Raw genomic sequence first — 17382 nt, 5'->3', positions numbered from 1 at the left:
GCTTCGAAGATTTACACGAAAGGCATTAAAATAATGTGTCTCGTGTGGGACAATCACTTCTGGGTTTGAAGCAAGAGCAAACAATTGACCCGAAATCCGATGGAAGGACACACCGGCAGCATAGCAGATAACCGACTTTGGCGAAGCGTGACCTCCAGATCTGCAGTGTTGACCCCGGAGCACGCTGACACAAGTCTGCACACTGTGTCGAAAGCCCCCAGCAATATTATTCACGCCGCAAAATCAACCCAGCAGAGCTCTTAGGCCGGGCCTCATCAAACAAATTCAATGTTTTTGACCACAAAAGGAAACGCATCACCCACCCCGGCTTTCAAAGTCGCGCGTCTTCCTCCGCGGCGAACGTTAGCCGACGTGACAAATGAAAGTAAATGCACACCATGCACACAAAGCACCTCACAGCGCACACCTTTGAAAAGTACATTCCTTTATTTGACATGACAAATATAATATCTGGAAATGATTTGGCAGGCAAACGATGACGAGAGAAAAGGGGCGTCGCAGTCAAACCCGTTCAGAACTTCGTCGAGCGTCGCGGTTTATTTAGCATTCACGCACACTTCACGCACACTCCCCTTGCACCGGCGAGCCTCGATTAGTTCGGTGTAAGGCACGTGGGCAAGCTGCGGGCTGAACTAATGTCATGGGCCGCACTGGAAACTACGCCTGAACTACCGCACGACCCCCTTTGTGGTTTGACCCCCCCACGATGTCACCTCAACTGGTCTCGTTTAGCTCAAAGTTCAGCTGTGGACGAGAAACAAAGATGTCAGTGAAATGTACAGGCGGCCGTCGTCAGTGTTCATGAGCCTGACGATGGTGGTGTGTGTGTGTGTAAACTATATATGTTTTTCAAAATGTCAAAGTAGATACGATATTCATTTAGTTTTATTCCCACGACACGTTAAGGTATAAATAAGGGCCGCGCGCTAACCCTTCCCGCCTTTTTCTGCTCCGATCAAACGTCCGGGTTCCTTCTATCGCCGGTGACGATATTATAAATAACAACAGACACAATAGAGACAAGAACACGTGTATAAAAAAAAAAGAAAAAAGAGAAGAAGATTACGCGATGACCTTTTGGTGAAGAGACAACGAGCTATGGCAAGGACTGAGTTCCCAAAGGAGATATGACCCGACGCTCTACGAGCGTAACGACGCTCCAAAATGAGGCAAACGTGATAAAAAACATCTATTTAAAACGCCCGTACACGGGCAGTGAGGACATGGCAAAGCAGGCTGATTAGGACCGTGGAGTGCTGTTAGACACGCTCGACGCACAACCGGCTGATGTTGCTGATATTCACAGTCGGCGCAACTTTTTTTTTTCTCCCATTCGTGGCATTGGGAAAAAGTTGCCCCCTTCAAGCGGCTGACGTCGTCTTCTGTCAGAGTGAGCGCAATAAAAAAAATATCCAAGATTTTGAAGTTCAAAAATAAATCTTTCCGTGTCTTCCAGCAGTTTTTTTTTGTTTTTTGTGTGACAAAAATCACGTCGAACTTTCTGCAAAGCTCACGTAGTCTGCCAGTTGTCCGTCACTCGCTGTCCTCCCCGGCGGTGGCGGCCTCCAAGGCGGCGAGGGCCTCCGCCACCATCGACTCGGTGACGCTCTGCGCCTCCTCCCCCTCCTCCCCCTTCCTCGCCGCGCCGCCCTCGCTCTTCGGCACCGAGACGCCGCCGCTCCCCGCGCGGGAAAACGGGGCCTTCGGGAGTCGGCGCTCGTCCCTGGTGTCGGCCGACGACAGGCTGGTGGTGCTGGTGTGGATCTCCACCGACAGGACGCTGCCCTCGTCCCCCGTGTCGCACGGGTACTCCGGCGTCCCTCCCACGCCCTCGTCGATCTCGTCCGCCGACAGGCTCCCGCCGCCGATCCCGCACTCGTTGATGGTGCGGCGGTCCCACTCGTTCGGCGTGCCGCCGCCGCCGCCGCGCTCGCCGTAGCTCCTCTGGTTCTCGTACTGCTGCGTTTCGGGGTAAACCGGCACCAGGCTGGGCCTTTTGTCCTGCATCAGCCACCTGGGCGCCATGGCCTCCGGCTGGATGATGTACAGGGCGCCGTCCGCGAGCGGGGCGCCGCCCTGCCTGTCCCGCTCCTTGGCGAGCGGCGGCGGCGGCGCGGCGTGCATTCGTTGGTTGACGTGGTTGTTGTCCACCTCCAGCTTCAGCGTGCTGTCGTTGGACCGGCTGTAGCCCAGGTTGCTGAAGCCCTGCTTCTGCTTGCCGAGGCCGCCGAGCGGGTCGCCGCCGGGGAGGTGGTGCGGCTGGTAGAGCGAGCTGACCGCCGAGTCGCTCTTCCTCACGTCCGCCGCCTCAGAGGGCTCGTAGATGTAGCTGCGGAGAGACAGACGCAGAGGGTTGAGATGACTTTGCAATATTTTTGGGGTTTTTTTTTTTTTGGACTTCCAGGGAAGTCTGTCCGATTCCCTGGATCGGTGTCTGTCCTCCGGCGGTCACGCGCTCCCATGACGATCAATAAAGAGCTCCCTCGCATACCGTACACACCGACGGCAACAAGGACACTTCGCGGCGCGGTCGACGCCGCGTTCTGAATGCCGACGTTTCGTCGGAGGCAGGCGAGCGCCGGGCGTTTGCACAGACTGCATCTGGCCGTGACCGCGGCGCTGGGTGTCAGATATGTTACCTGAGGCGGCTGTTGCGACGACGGGGAGACGAGGAGGCCGACTCTCGCTCCCACTCTGCCCGCGGCGCTCGCCGCGTCGTCTCCCGGCTTCACACTTGTCACAAAAGGCGCCATTCATTTCGTTTTAAAAGCTCGTAAAAGAGGAAGAATCCTCATTTTCAACGGCGGAGGCTGTCATAAAAGGAGAATAAGTGGCTGCACCTATAAAAAATACAACAATGGCGTAAAAGCGACGGCTGTTATGATCAATGAGGTAATCTTCAATGAACTGTTAATGAGGTCGACTTAAAGTTTTGTTGAAGCATAGTCCATGTGTGTGTATTAACAAATGAGGTATTAATCTTCTGATCCAGCCGACTCTTATTTTCTACAATGAACTTCTTAACAAAGGAGACTATTATTCAGCATAATAATAATAATAATAATAATAATAATAACGCTAGTTTCTTGTGAGGAAGCTAATGATACTGGATCATTCCTGATTTGTGCGTCCTCGCGAAAGAAGCGGTTTCCTGCTGTGAGCCGCCGCTCATCGCCATACGTCCCCGTAACGAGGCCTTCTCGTGGTGAAAACCGACAAAAACCAAACGGGCAGCTGATTGTGTGCCGCGCCCGAGTACGAAAAAAAACAACGAATCCTAACGAACACAAATAAATTCACATTTCCTTTTGTTACTTTTCAAACTAATGAACACCCTGCATGCCGCACAGTTCCGCTCCTCGGGACGAGTGACAGACGCTGAGAGCAAAAAGGGGCTTTTTGACCCGCCACCGGCACAAAAACCCGCAATCAGATGTGTTATTCGGAGCGTTAGATGGGCTCACTCCTCGGCTGAGTCCTCTGTTGTGTGAATTACACACCGCCAGAGATCTGTCGATGTCGTCCCGTTCCCCCGTCGGGTGGTCGAGGTCGATAAAGGTCTGAGACTAATGAATGCTCATTTAAGCCCCGACACCTTAAATAGCCCCTCGTAGCCATGTAATGACCGCCAGAGACTCCATTTTGGAGGATTTGCTTCACAAAGATAAAAGCACCAGATCTCTCTCACACACACACACACACACACACACGTCTCAACAGCTTTTAGGAGTGTTGGCATGTGGGCTGTGTTTTGTGGATAGTGTAACAGGTTGTCAGACATCACCTGCTGCGAGAGCCTCATGCTTTTCTCGCCCATCGCAGCGTCGTTTCATTTGTTTTTCCCCTCCGCCCTCCGAGTCCCCAGCAGAGCTCTCTCTCCATCTCCCACTTCACCAGCTGCCCTCCACACACACACACACACACACACACACACACACACACACACCTCCTCCTCGTCTCTCTTTGAGCGTCACTGTAATGTAGTTGCCGCTCACTAATCTACGATCCCTTTTGCACTTGACTTCTCCTTGATTTGAGCGCCGTCCCTCGAGCTTTTTCCATCTAACGCCTCACACGCCGCCGCCGCCGCCGCCGCCGCCGCCGCCGCCGCCGCCGCCGCCACCGCCGCCGCCGCCGCCACCGCCGCCGCCGCCGCCTCCTTCTGTCTGAAGTTCGCTCTTCTTTACTCCTTTACCCTTTTGGCTCTTACTTCACACTGTTCTGGTATTCATGAACTTAACAAGTAGTCCAGAGATTTAAAACTTTCAGATAAATTGATTTATTCAATAAGAGTTTTCCCTCCACCTCTGGCGAGCGGGCACAGAAACATCCACCGCCTACACATTTATAGTCTCCAGCTATATATACACACACACACACACACACACGCACACGCACACGCACACCCTTCAACTTAAGCACCTCTCTCTCACCCTGCATCCTTCTCTCCGTCTCCCTTCACAGTGGAAAGCTGAGAAAATGAATGTTTTTCATTTCTCTCGCTCCTGGGCAGCGCTGCCGCTGTGCCAAGGTGAAATTTGAGGTTCACTTTCTGAAGAGCCAGACACACACACACACACACACACACACACACACACACACACACACACACACACACACACACACACACATGGTGTTTTACAAAAATAAGACCACTGAAAAATAAGACCACTGATTTTGAAAAGCTGGACAAAAGAGAGAACATGAAACTGTATTTTTATCAACGCCAGGAGGTCGCGCTTTCTTCCCCCCCCCGAGCTATTCTCAAAGAACAGACTCCAACTTGTTTCTGTCATTTCCAGTTGTTTTTGTTTTTAATATGGTGAAGTGGATGGACACAAAACAGACAGACAAAAAAGCAGCCGAAATGCGTGTTGAGTGATGTCAGACCCGATTCAAATCAGTCCGAGCTGGAGAAAAGCAGCAGCTCCGCAGCGCCGGGCTCCAAATTTCAATATTAAGAATAGTTTTGCACCGAGAAGGATTCAAAATCCATCATTTGAAGCAAACCAAACCCTGAAATGTCACTGTTTTTGTGATTTCACAGATTTTTTTTGTTTGTTAAATAATCCTAGAAAGCAGATTTCCGAGAATGCTAAAATGAACGTCCGATCAGCGGCCCTTGTAAATATCACTACATATATTTACCAGTTTTCAAAATAAACACACACGAGCCTGAAGTTGTGTGGAAGGTGTGAGCGTCGTCGGCCGCTGTGCTGACCCAGTAACCTGCAGGCCAAACCCCAAACACGACTAACCCAGAAATGTGACACTGCAGACAATTAGGGAGGTATGTGTGTGTGTGTGTGTGTGTGTGTGTGTGTGTGTCGTATGCATTCACATGTCTCTGACATGGGAATTACGGGGGGATTACGACTCCGGTATGCGCATTACAGCGCGCCCTTTCATTAATCTGCAATCAAAATCTCGTCCGCTCGTTCACCTCAAGGAGCACAAAGACGTCGAGCCCTGGCTACGACGTCTCGTAGCCCCGAATGAATAGACAGCCCTGCAGGGGGAATACAGTAACCCAGGGTGATGGCTATCGGCATATTGACTCCCGGTTTGCACAAAGAGCACCACGAGAGGCGGCGGGTACATACGTATTCGAAACGGAGCGCTCAGCATCTGCATGAAACGAGACAAGAAATCACTACGAGGCCGAGGAGACGCTCGAGTCTACAGCGAGGGGCCGTTAGCGCGCCGCGCTCCCCCCCCCGGAGCAGCGAACGATGGAGTAGCGCCTGAAATATGAGTGGATTAAGCTGAACGGTGGCTAAGTGCTGACGTCAGCATGCTAACGTAAAAGCAGCAGCGCAACGTCGGCGACGCCGACGGTTCAATGGCGGAAGTAGCGCCGCGAAATATAGCGAGGCCGACGTCATCGGGCACCTTCAGGATCGTCGTGCCGAAGGAGTCAGTGTGGGGTTTGCTTCACGGTGCGTGATTTGTTACTTTTGATAATTGATAACAATTTAGCGTTGTTTAGGTTAGGCACGATGTTGCGTCACACATAAAAGATTGAGCCCAGGAATACAGCGTATCCATTAAAAACTGATGTAGGATCAGTACTCTAGATCGGTATCGGGACTGAAAAAGTCAGATTGGTGCATCTTTAGTTTTTTCAGGTATTTCGCCATAAACCAAAAGGATTGGACCAATTATTATTTGAACTATCGGATGGCCCAAGATTAAAAAACCAAGAAAAAAAAAAGTATGGACGTGTGTTTCCTTCTTCTTGAGTCGACATTTAAGGCTTTTCTCTCATGTAAGGGGTTTCCTGCCATGTCTTAAAGTGGGAGGTGGACCACGTCGCCTGAAATGATGACGTCGCAGAAATGATTACCTTTCTACAAAATCCCAAAATTGACCTTCGAGAAAAAGAGCCGAGGAGCTGTTTCGCGCAGCAAACGGCATGCATTTAACGATCCACGCCGTGGTTCAGGGCCGCGAAGGACGTATTAGCCCCAAAATATATCTTCAGAAGAAAAAAAAAATCAATAAGAACTGTTGACAGTCGGGTCTGTGCATCATCCAGAGTGACAGAGTTCAATGAAATCGACTCACTGTTGAATCTTTAAGTGTAACTTCATTCATGGGATTTAAATATTGTGAGCGCCACAAAAGAAATCCTATTGAACGTCACGTCTGAAGGGGAAAAAAAAACACAAGACAAACAAAGAACAGTGCAGAACCGTACGGTCAGTATTCACGAGAAGGATCCCGGAAAAAAAAACAACAAAAAAAACCCTGAACAAGGAGAGGTAATGACTCACCTCTTTATCATCCTGCAGCATTGGCACCCCATTTGGCCAGCTGTGTCGTGGAGCTGTGGAGGAACATTAACAAAGACATTAAACTTCAACCACGCCGACACCCTTCCACCGAACCGCACGGGCAAAATCAAGAGCGGCAAATCCACGCACACACACACACACACACACACACGCACTGTTTTTAGCGGGTGTCATTTCCCCATCAATGTCAGAGTCAAGCTCATCAAGTAAAAGGTTACGATCAGCGCCACAGCCACTGTCACAATCACACACACACACACACACGCACATACACACTTTTTGACGGAGTCCGAGACGGCTATTGATCGAACAGTTCACCACCTCTGACACGGGAGTGTTTTTTAAACGCGCGCTCTCGCTCAAAGACTTCTCCTCATCAGTCAACTTTTTGCTTTTGCCCTTGGTCTTGACGGCATTTGGACACCGGGATGAAAACTCTGTCTGCCTGCAGCAGCGATAAAGATGTTATTGTCATCCATCACTGTTGTGTGTGTGTGTGTGTGTCTGTGTGTGTATCGTTAGGGCGTGTATCTCCGCGCAGGACGGGAGTGACCTTTTCTCTCCTGCTGGTGTGTTTCTCTCGGCTTTGGCATTTCATTGCCCGGGTAAATAATTAATCACGGAGTCTTGAATGGGTTCGTCTGCGAGGGGGAAGGAGAAAGAGAGCGCGACAAAGATAGAGGACACCGTATCTCTTTGTGGAATAAAAAGCAAGGATGTGTGCCCACGAGACAAAGCGCTTTCTATTCTTAACCTCAACTCTCTGACCCCGCAGGCCTTCGCTTTACCTTTCAGTTGGGTCTGTGAAGAGAGCGGGACGAGGGCGATACGTTTCGGGTGCAAAACGCCGAGAGGAGAGTAGATTTCGTGAAACGGATAAGTCTGACGAGGAAGACCGTGAACTTTGGGTCATTGATGACAAAAAAGGCAAGGCAGCGTTTGCAAATCAGGAACAACGACTCATCGGCACGCAGGGTCATGGTTTAACTCTGGACCAAGAAATGGTCACTTCCTGGTATTACGTGGCTGCTCCTTGTTACCCGCACACTAAACAAACGAGATGTTTTAATAGAACCGTGTGCAATTTCATCTTCAAATGGCATTTCATTCTTGCAAGATTCGCAGGATGATGCGGGAATTTGAATTTAAAAGCACCTGAGACGTGCAAAAAAAAAAAAAACCCAACCCCTATCGAATCTCTGATTTTCCTCTCCGGGTTTAAAGAACAGAGACCGAGCCATCTTTCTCCCTGAATGCTCCGCCTCCAGCTCGGTGACGTCTGCATATCTGATGAAGATGCATCGGGCGATGCTTTTGTGGGATTTGTTGACAATAGGAAAAGTATTAATCATCTCCAGCCAAAGGGACCGTGCCGTAGCGCCTGTAATCATTCGTAATCTCCTGCATTTGTATCCATTAGCCCTCAGTAAGGCCGGGGCGACGATGACGTAACCGGCTTTAGTCCTGCATGGGAACGAGCTGAGAGGTCTTGAGGGGTCGGGGGGGGACTGGTATAAAAAATGCACGCGAGACCAAGAAATGCACACGATGCACACCACTCCATGTTGGGACACAGCGAAAAATATATACGGAAGGGCCCGCTGCGGCACATGATATGACCAGCGACACCGGGGACAGGCCCGAGAACGTCGGTAGCCGGAGGTGGCTGTGACGCAGCGGAGTCCCAGAACAAAGTCGAGGGCGCGACCCCCCTTTCGTCTTTGAGTGTCCTCCGTTCCCTCGCTCTCCTTCACCGGCGCTATCTCTCGTGATTTGAGGTGAACTCGACTGTAACCGAGCTGCGCTTTCACCGGGACCGCCAACACATTCACAGCAAAAAAAAAAAGAAAAGACAAGGGTGGAGGTGTGAGGGTGGGGGTGGGGGGTGGGGGGGGGGGGGTGTACTGTGGCGAGTGCAATTCAGAGCTTTAAATAGAGGAGCCTGTTTTACACTCCGCTGCACTGGCGAGCACCCGCCCCGCTGAAGTGTCCCTCGTCTTCCAGGCAACGAGAGGAGGTAATTTCCCATCGGGGCGCCGGGAGCCATAACATTAACGGAGCGTCGTATTAGCCCCCCGGAAGCGGTCACTATCTGCTGACTTTTACTATTGCTAGTCACATTCAAGCAGGCCAATGGTCCGCTGACAGGCTCCAGCTCTCAATCCTCTGATCGCTCGCGCTGATGTCGCCCTCCTCCTCGTCCTCCTCCTCCTCTTCCTCTTCTGGTTTCTTGTTGAGCGGCGGCATTTCCCGCCTTGTGCATTATGTATATCCCATATCTCGGTGATATGCCTCTGCTGCTTTCTGCTCTCTATTCTCTCGGGGTTGTTTTTAATGCTTTGGATTTTCATCCCGGAGCCCTGCCGAGTACGACTGCATATCTATTTGTTGAAGTAAATGGTCCTTAACCGTGTGACATAACTACTTTCGGCTCAATTGTTTTTGAATTAATTACGAGTGCGAATAAGTTTACTTCGTCCCAGACAAACGCAGCGACGGCCTCATGGATTATGTGTTGCGACGGGGAGCCGAGCAATTAAATGAAGCAACAACTTGCTTCATGTTGAATGACTCGCGTCACATATTTCTTCATAAAATGATCAAATGCGGCCACATGAAAGGTAGAGACACAAATAAAAACACATCCTCCTGCCTGCCTGTATATGCTGCATGTGTGGTTGCTGTCCAATTGTTATTTCGTTGGCTGCAGGTAGGGAGGCTGAATATTTTAGAATACAAACCGAGGAGAAAAAAAAAGACGAAACAGAAGCACTAACATCTGCCACTTACAATCATGAATTTCCCTAAAAACTGCAGATAATTGATTTGTATTTGTGTTATTTCTCCGAGCAAAGTGAGATTTTGGAGCTATTTTGGCCATACCTGCCTCATAACATGAATAAATGTGTATTTATTACACTGTCAAGACCACTAAAAATACATATTAAGAGATAAACCAACGATAGATGCCCCAAGATGATCTTTCTATGAATATTCCCCCCCTGCAGTCAAACTCATGACTTTCCCTCTCATGTGTCAAATCATGTGAATACAACACGCTTTGTTCAGGCTGAACGCCTCGAAAACAAGGTTGAACTTGGCAATCAATTTGTGAATAGTGGACCATGTCTTGTTCAAAACCAACTTTTCAGAAGTCCAACTTGCAACTGGACGGGTTGACTTGAAAAGTGAGGACACACGCCGTCAGACGGGCTGACGAACAGGCCGGCCGGCCGGGACGGAAAAAGCAGGTTTTGCATCTGCGTGGAGTTGAGTTGCACATTTGCAATGCAAATATCCGGTCTGTGGGTTGCCTCTCTGTGCTGCCGCTGACCGGCCTCGGGCCAAACGTTCTGCTGCAGGTCGGCAGAAGCAGCCACTCGTCCTGCGGCGCTAATCGTAGCTCAACGACCCTCCGAGGGGGGGGGGGGGGGGGGGCAACAAGGGGCCCATGAGTAACTAGCTAGTCACTAAGTCGCATTAGCATTAAAAGTCAATGACAAAACTTCGACGTGACTAACAGGTCGACGCTCCGGTTCCAGGTCGTCTGCTCGCAGCTGTCGCCGTCGCCACGCTGTGTTTGCAGAGTAAATAGCTGGAGACACACAGAAAGACCAGTGTGGTGTGTTTTAAGGCTAATCTTTGGTATTAAGGATTATAGGAACTCGCCACGTACCTTTTTAAAAACCCTTCAACCTGAACGCAACTGGTTCTGCCCAATCTGAGACTTCACCTGAGAAATGTCTGTACAAATGAACTTTTAACGATTAATTTCATGATTATTTCCCTAAATAGGCCATAAATGGCTTCGTATAAACTGCCTATAACTATTTCATAAAGCCCAAGATGTCTGTGCCCGAGCAACAGTCATGATCTAAACCCATTCAGCGTGTTGTCACACAGGACCAAAAAAAAAAGCAACACGCTCCCACAACGTCAGTCATTTTCTTTTCCCACAATGCTCTCCGGTAACCCTCCGGCAGCCAGAACATCCAAATGACCACTCGTGTGGTTCTTCCTGGAGACTTTCCAAAGTCATGATGAGATCAAGGATTCAATCTGTGCATCAAATGACTATCAATCACTCAGATATTGGCCATTGTTGGCCGGCAATAACAGCGCATTATCTGCTCCCTGTGCCGTTCAATACATTATATATTGCTCCTGTTTTTTTATGAGAGGAAAGATCGGAGGACGATCACTGAAGGGGAGAGATATTTCAGCCCTGGCAGGTTGGCCGGGCTCCCATTTTTTTCCTCCAGAGTAAATTGAAACATTTCGTCTTGGAGGAACAGGTGCAATAAAAAGCGAGATTGCTGTAGAGTGTCCCCTAAAAGTGGACTGGATTGGAGTCCCGGGGATACCCAGTGGCACCGGCAGCCAGGGACTTCTTTTTTTTTTTTTAACGATGGCTGCAGGTGAAGAATCTCATCCGGAAAGATAAGGCTTAAAATAATCCTTCCTCTGGATGGAGTCCAGTTGAAATTGATGTTACCTGTGAAGAGTTTTGTTTGAAAGCAGCTGTTATTGTGTGGGGGAGGAGTCATGTTTACATTAATATATATATATATATATATATATATATATATATATATATATATATATATATATATATATATATATATATATATATATATATAGGATATATGGATGGATATATATTGGTTTCACAATGTGGGGCATGTCACACATTCATAGTATTTCATACCTGCATTCAGTCATATTGGTGTGGGAAACATACTAATACTGTATTGTATTGAAGTAGTGTCATGTTGAACTGTATGTTTTCGTATTGCATGCCAGTCCACATACGGAGGGTCATATGGAAATGCCTTGAGAGGGAAAAGCACACACCTTTACGAGTGAACATGAATGGAAAAAAAACCCAATAAACTAAATACTGCACTGCAAGACAGAGAAAAAAACTCTTAGATGTGGAGAAAATATACACTTAAAGAGCTTCTTCATCTCCGGCTTCTCAAACCACATCTTCAGTGTCGCATATCTGACACCAGCTGTTTTTGTTGTGCCCTCGGACGACTGAAATCCATCCACAACCACGTCTGTGTAACTGCGGGCTTCAGCTGCTGGCCTCAACACTGCACGTACCGACGCTGTGGAACCGTGACAAGCCCACGGGGCGCGGAGACAACGGCCGAGCTAAAGCACCGTTAGCCGCTCGCTAACCGATCCCTTTTGGAGAGGAGTTGTGGCCCGAGGCGCCGATATGAATATTTCGGCTGCACTTTTCAACAAAGAAGACGAGTCTTTCGCAAACATGAGCCCGCTGGTATTACATCGCTCGGTCACCTGATAGCTGTCTCCTGCCTCTGTAAGCTGTGTGTTACATTAAAGCCCTCATGTACATGCTGACACACTGAGCCGGTGTGTGTGTGTGTGTGTGTGTGTGTGTGTGTGTGGACAGTGAGAAGGGAGATCGTGTTCATGTGGGTGACATGGGAGGGGTGAGGCGATGGAAAAGTGGGCTAACCGGTCTGACATCCACCTGACTGTCTGTTGTTGTTTTTGTGTGTATTGTCCTTTATCTTCGGTGTGTTTCGTCACCGGCTGGAGGAAGAAGAAATGGTGGTAACTTTCAAAAAGTGGAACTTTGGGGGGGGGGGGCCACGCCCCCAAACGTTATTTTGATCGCGACTTCGTATTGCCCATCCTCGGGCGCGCGCCAAACAGCTGATCGAGACTCCGACTGAAGGCTCAGGTAGAAAATCCACGGTAAGGTAGCGTGTCACGACTCAGAGGTTGTGGACGCTACGCGGCGTTCGTCTCGTGCTCGTTGGACAGAACACGTGTGTTCAATCAATACAGTTGTCTAGCCACAGACTGCTTCAAGGCTTTCGAGTTTATTTCTGTTTCCTGCCAAAACGCAGGTGACCTGCAACAAGTCGTGTACCTGAACGCAGCATTTTAGCACAATTCTCATCCAGTTTACAGCGTGACGGGTCTCGGGATGAATTAAGTGTGAGTCTGGACTCTTCTGAGGAAGCCAAGAGGAGGGAAATACTTCTGGCAGCTCATGATTTTAACATATTACAAAAAAAAAGACGTGTTATGCAAAAATAGCAGTTTGCTATTGCTAAATAGCAAACTGCCAAACAAACAGTTTGGCATGGTATTAACCAAATTGATTGATCAAAACCACAATCAACATATTGACAGATAATGAGAGCAATGTTATGTTGCAGCCACAGTGACATGTTTTAAAAAGCAGTCGCACGGAGGAAAAGAAAAAAACTAAAACATTTTGAAGCTGTGAGTCTAACTTTGAAAATGACAAAATGTTTAAATACAGTAATTGACTATCTGAGTCAATTCTGATGACAGCAAATCAATAATCAATATCTGCCTCTAAAGCCCTGATTGTGTTTTTTCTATATTAATAACAATCTGTATGATGACCACCTTCCAACAGACTGGTGCTTCTGCCTCCAACAATACTTAAAATGCTTTTACTTGGTTGGTTCATGAGATATTTGTTTACTGCGACGCATGGATTAATAATTAATCTCATCTGAATTACAAATGTTATAGTTCCTCATGTATTCTCAGCACGTAGCCTTGTTTTCCTGATTCACCTTTCCTTTCCTCCCGGTGCGACAAATAAACCCAAACGACCAAATTCCATCTGAGCGAGCTGCAAACGGGCTCTTATCTCATCCGTGGGAGATTTTTTTTTTTCCCGCTGAAAGAGAACTGCAGCATTCGATAAGCTGGTCAATTTAGGCCTCTTATCGGCTCCGAAGGCTTTTAAAATGCAGCTGAAATGTCAATACACCGTTTCAAAGTATGTGCGATGACAAAAAAAAGAAAGAAAGAAAAAAAAAAGCCACTGTCTCACCCGCTGCTTTATCCCGCTTTTAATGAGCTGCATGTACAGTAGACGAGATAACCTCCCGCACCCGATAACGCTTCCCGGGAAAGAGCTCGTCGTGCCAGTGACGTTGTTGCGCAACTTTTTACGATAGCGGCTCGCGCACAGAAACTCTGACTGCAAACCGTGAGGAAACGTATTGAAATCAACTCAGGATCGGACTCTTGGTTCGCGTGTTGGAGACGAGCGCATGACGGGCTGACCTTGAGCTGACCTTGAGCTGACCTTGAGCTGTGACCGATCTATATGAAGTCGTTAACGATCGATCTACAGCTTTTTTTCTGTTTTTTTTTATAACCTTCGTTTTGGATGTCAAGTTTCATGTGTCCACACATCCACTAGTTTTATTTCTTTTATTCAAACGAGTCGAGGAACGTTTCGGGACGTCAGTCGAGTGACACGGTATTGATCAGCCGGGCCAATATTTGGCCTGAAATGTCAAAATACCTCCTGATTGCAGATGATGATGTCATGAGGTTCATGTGTCTGTGGTGTGTAACATTACTGGTCCAGACACACTCGTCGGATGGCCTTGGGCAGCAGTTTGATGAAAACAAGTCCAATCCCTTCTCTCTCTTACCCAGCAGCCCACACTTATCAATACCCCCCCTCCCTCCTCCTCCTCGCTCACACTGCAAACAGACCTGAACTGACAAACAGCCAACCTTTTAAATAATGACAGCGATGTAGGAAACATCTACAAGTTGATTTTTTAACATTCAAGCAATTATGATGTCTCGTCCAGGTTTGATATTTGTAATATTTAAAAGGTACTATAAGATTGAAGACTTTTCTGTTCGCTGTTGCCTTTAATTGAACCAGTTTCAGGGATTTTTTGGATCAATTTCTGCTTCTCACTACTGCATTTTATTTCTTAAACTGCAACTTTTATTCTATTTTTTTGTTGCTTTTTTTTAATGTTTTAATGAATGTTCCTCATTGTTTTTCAATCTGGTTTTCTTCTGTGTTGTTTTGATGCTTTTATGTGAATCACTTTGAATCGATAGACTTGCTTTAAAAAGACGAAACACGGCGTGCGTCTTGACTCAATACAGGATGCAATATTAACGTTATTTTTTTCTCTCTTTTTACTGTGTGCTTTGGATTATTCCCACAAAACCAGCACAGAGCTCTATCCCGGTGTTTACATCCTGTTTCCAGTCGAGTCATCCTGCAGCGAGCCGAGCAAACTAGACCTTGGGCAAATATGATTTGCGTGCGCTTTTAATGACTTGTTTTGTCTAACAGGTTGTCACACGGGTGACGTTCGCCACGAAAAAAAAAGAAAAAGAAAAGGCCTGCAAATGGATCGGAGCAAAATGCATAAATCAATTGTCAGGAAGTTGTAACTCCAATTTGTCTGGAGCTTAAAAACTCAGGTGAGAAGCCCATTTTAAGAGCCACTTGATGTATCGCAGAGGTATACTTAAGAGTGTCGTGCGGGGTGAACCGCAGACGGGACCGGTTCGGGGTCCGGCGTCAGGTTTGCACGCCTGTTTGCGTGACCCAGAGTGCAGCGGGGCTCCGTTGTTGGCTGTGCAAACAAAGCCCGAGGCCGTGTGCAGGAGCCCTGGTGAACTGATTGGAGACCACGCACTCCTCCGCCTCTCCACTCCATCCCGACAAAGAACAAATGTCCCCTGTCACAGCCTCCGTTCACTCATTAACTTCACCTGCACAGCGTGGGCAGTGGGACGGAAAGTTTCACCCGCTTGTTTTCACGCAGACGTGCGCGTCGCACGCCAGAGGATCCGCACACAACTATCCTGCAGATGGCTTATTTGTTTAAGTGTTTTTTTTTTCTCCCCATCGTGAACGACAAACATTTGCTGCGACCAGCGTCATGAATGTGAGGAATTGTTTCAAGTTTATTTTCTTGTAAATTCAATATATTTGATCTATAAAGAAATCCATCAGAATGAATAACTTGCACATGGTGGTTCATTTCTGGGAGTTGTTACTTCCACACATCACATGCCTAACTACACAAAAGTATATACTGAAGTGTTTTTTATATGCCTTTAAGTGCAACAGGTGTACAACAGGTGTACAACAGGTGTACAGACACATCTCCATTGTTACCTACAGGTAGCCATATCAGGCTGCTGATGGAATACCGACAACACTGTGTGTGTGTTTGTGTACCGTGGCATCTCAAACCCACTTCAAGTCCTCATAATAACGACCTTTATGAGTAAAATATGGTCTTTTTCAAGCAGCATATGGATGACATCACTACTCATCCACCTGTTGCTGTGAACAGTCGAAGCTGTGTTTAAAAAAAACAAAACATTTCATAAAAGCACCAACTAATTTGTGTGCGTGTGACAGACTTTAAAGTGAATTAAGAGCATCACGTTTCATGTCAACAAGCCAGGGAGATATAAACTGTCGTTTCTTACCTGTTGCGCTAAGCGAAGGTGTGGCACTCTGCCCCAGGTATCAGAAATGCACCGACAACTTCAGCTGTCATTTAACTTCAAGTCTCGCTTCCGGTTCGACACTGAGCAGACATTAAAAACACAAGGAGACAAAGTAGAAGCTCCGAGAAACATCTTCAGCTCGAGGTGACTCCCTCGCTTCGGGTTGAGTTGTTGTGGGGAAGAGCTTCCCCCCCTCGGTGACTCCTCGGTCCCATGTCTCCTGTTTGAACAGCGTGCAATGGTGAGTCGAGACTGGGACGCGGGGGTCAAGCCGCACGCGCTGGGCGGCAACCGCTTCCGGTCGGACGTTTCAAAGTAAAACTGACAAGTAGCTCACTTTATTCACAATGTGTAGCGAGTATAGCTCGTTACACTCTGCAGGTGCTGGAGTATTTCCATTTTCAGAATACATTTGCTATGTTTTAGAAGATATTATTTAAGTTTTTAACTCCACTACATGTATAACTTGAATAACTAGTTACCTTGCAAATGTAGGTTATTATAACAGAATGTAATAAACTAATATATTAGTATGTATGGATGCAATTGGAATAAACCAACTTTATCAGCTGCTTAACAAGAAACAAAAAAAGATGAATACACAATAAATTCAAGAAAAGTTCAATTTCTTTTGAATCTGATAAACATGTGTAGCATTTATAAAAAAAAAATAATCACATTTTCAGTCATTTTGAAACGGTAGTATAAAAAAGTTTAACTTTAGTTTGACTGATAAATCACATACACACAAGTCCAATAACCTGAGAAGAGGGGTCGGGAACAACTCTGTAAAGATGACGAAGTATCAACCTAATGAAGATTTTATAAAAAATAAGGTTTCTAAACCAGCAGCACAGCTTTAATTGACTTTATATGATAAAAGTCTGTCTAAATTTATGCTCACAATCATCTGAGGGGTCATAATTTACCCACATGGATATTTACACAAGCGAAATACTCCGTGAGCTTTTAATATATTTGACTTCCTGTCCTGACGTGTCAAATTAAAACCAGCTTGACTCAGCTTAACCTGACCAACCTCTTCACAGTTGATCATATGACTTGGATGCGATTAGAGTGGAATCACCCCTTAACACTGGTTACCTCCTAACACAACGTGGCTTCAGGCCAGAAAAGAAAAGAAAAAGAGAAAAGAAAAGTCTCTGAGACTGGCACTTTGAAGGAAATAACTCCACTCTATGAACCACTATGCTATAATGTAATGCAACTCAACTTTAAAGCTGATTTATCC

General features: G+C 47.2%; 1 protein-coding gene across 1 annotated transcript; it reads right to left on the bottom strand.

Annotated features, from left to right (window-relative positions):
• Window positions 1-480: 480 nt before the first annotated feature.
• zgc:194930 (uncharacterized protein LOC557813 homolog) lies at window positions 481-16346 on the bottom strand. The gene is made up of 3 exons (XM_068588310.1): window positions 16110-16346; window positions 6798-6850; window positions 481-2350 (listed from the first exon to the last, which is right to left on the bottom strand). Exons 2-3 carry the CDS (start codon window positions 6827-6829, stop codon window positions 1555-1557), a joined length of 828 nt encoding a protein of 275 aa, XP_068444411.1. The 5' UTR covers window positions 6830-6850; window positions 16110-16346; the 3' UTR covers window positions 481-1554.
• Between the last annotated feature and the right edge of the window lie 1036 nt (window positions 16347-17382).

The sequence above is a fragment of the Clinocottus analis genome, unplaced genomic scaffold (assembly GCF_023055335.1).
Source record: "Clinocottus analis isolate CAN_PGR_092001 unplaced genomic scaffold, fCliAna1.0.p SCAF_21, whole genome shotgun sequence".
NCBI classification, from domain to species: Eukaryota; Metazoa; Chordata; class Actinopteri; order Perciformes; family Cottidae; genus Clinocottus; species Clinocottus analis.
This window is presented reverse-complemented; position numbering and strand designations above follow the sequence as displayed.

What these genes read in the sequence shown, in the direction of transcription:
- zgc:194930 (XM_068588310.1), bottom strand. Translation starts at nt 6,829, where the DNA reads ATGGGGTGCCAATGCTGCAGGATGATAAAGAG. An exon ending in TGCTGCAGGATGATAAAGAG is followed by an intron (nt 2,351 to 6,797) that starts GTGAGTCATTAC and finishes GTCTCTCCGCAG; the next exon opens with CTACATCTACGAGCCCTCTG.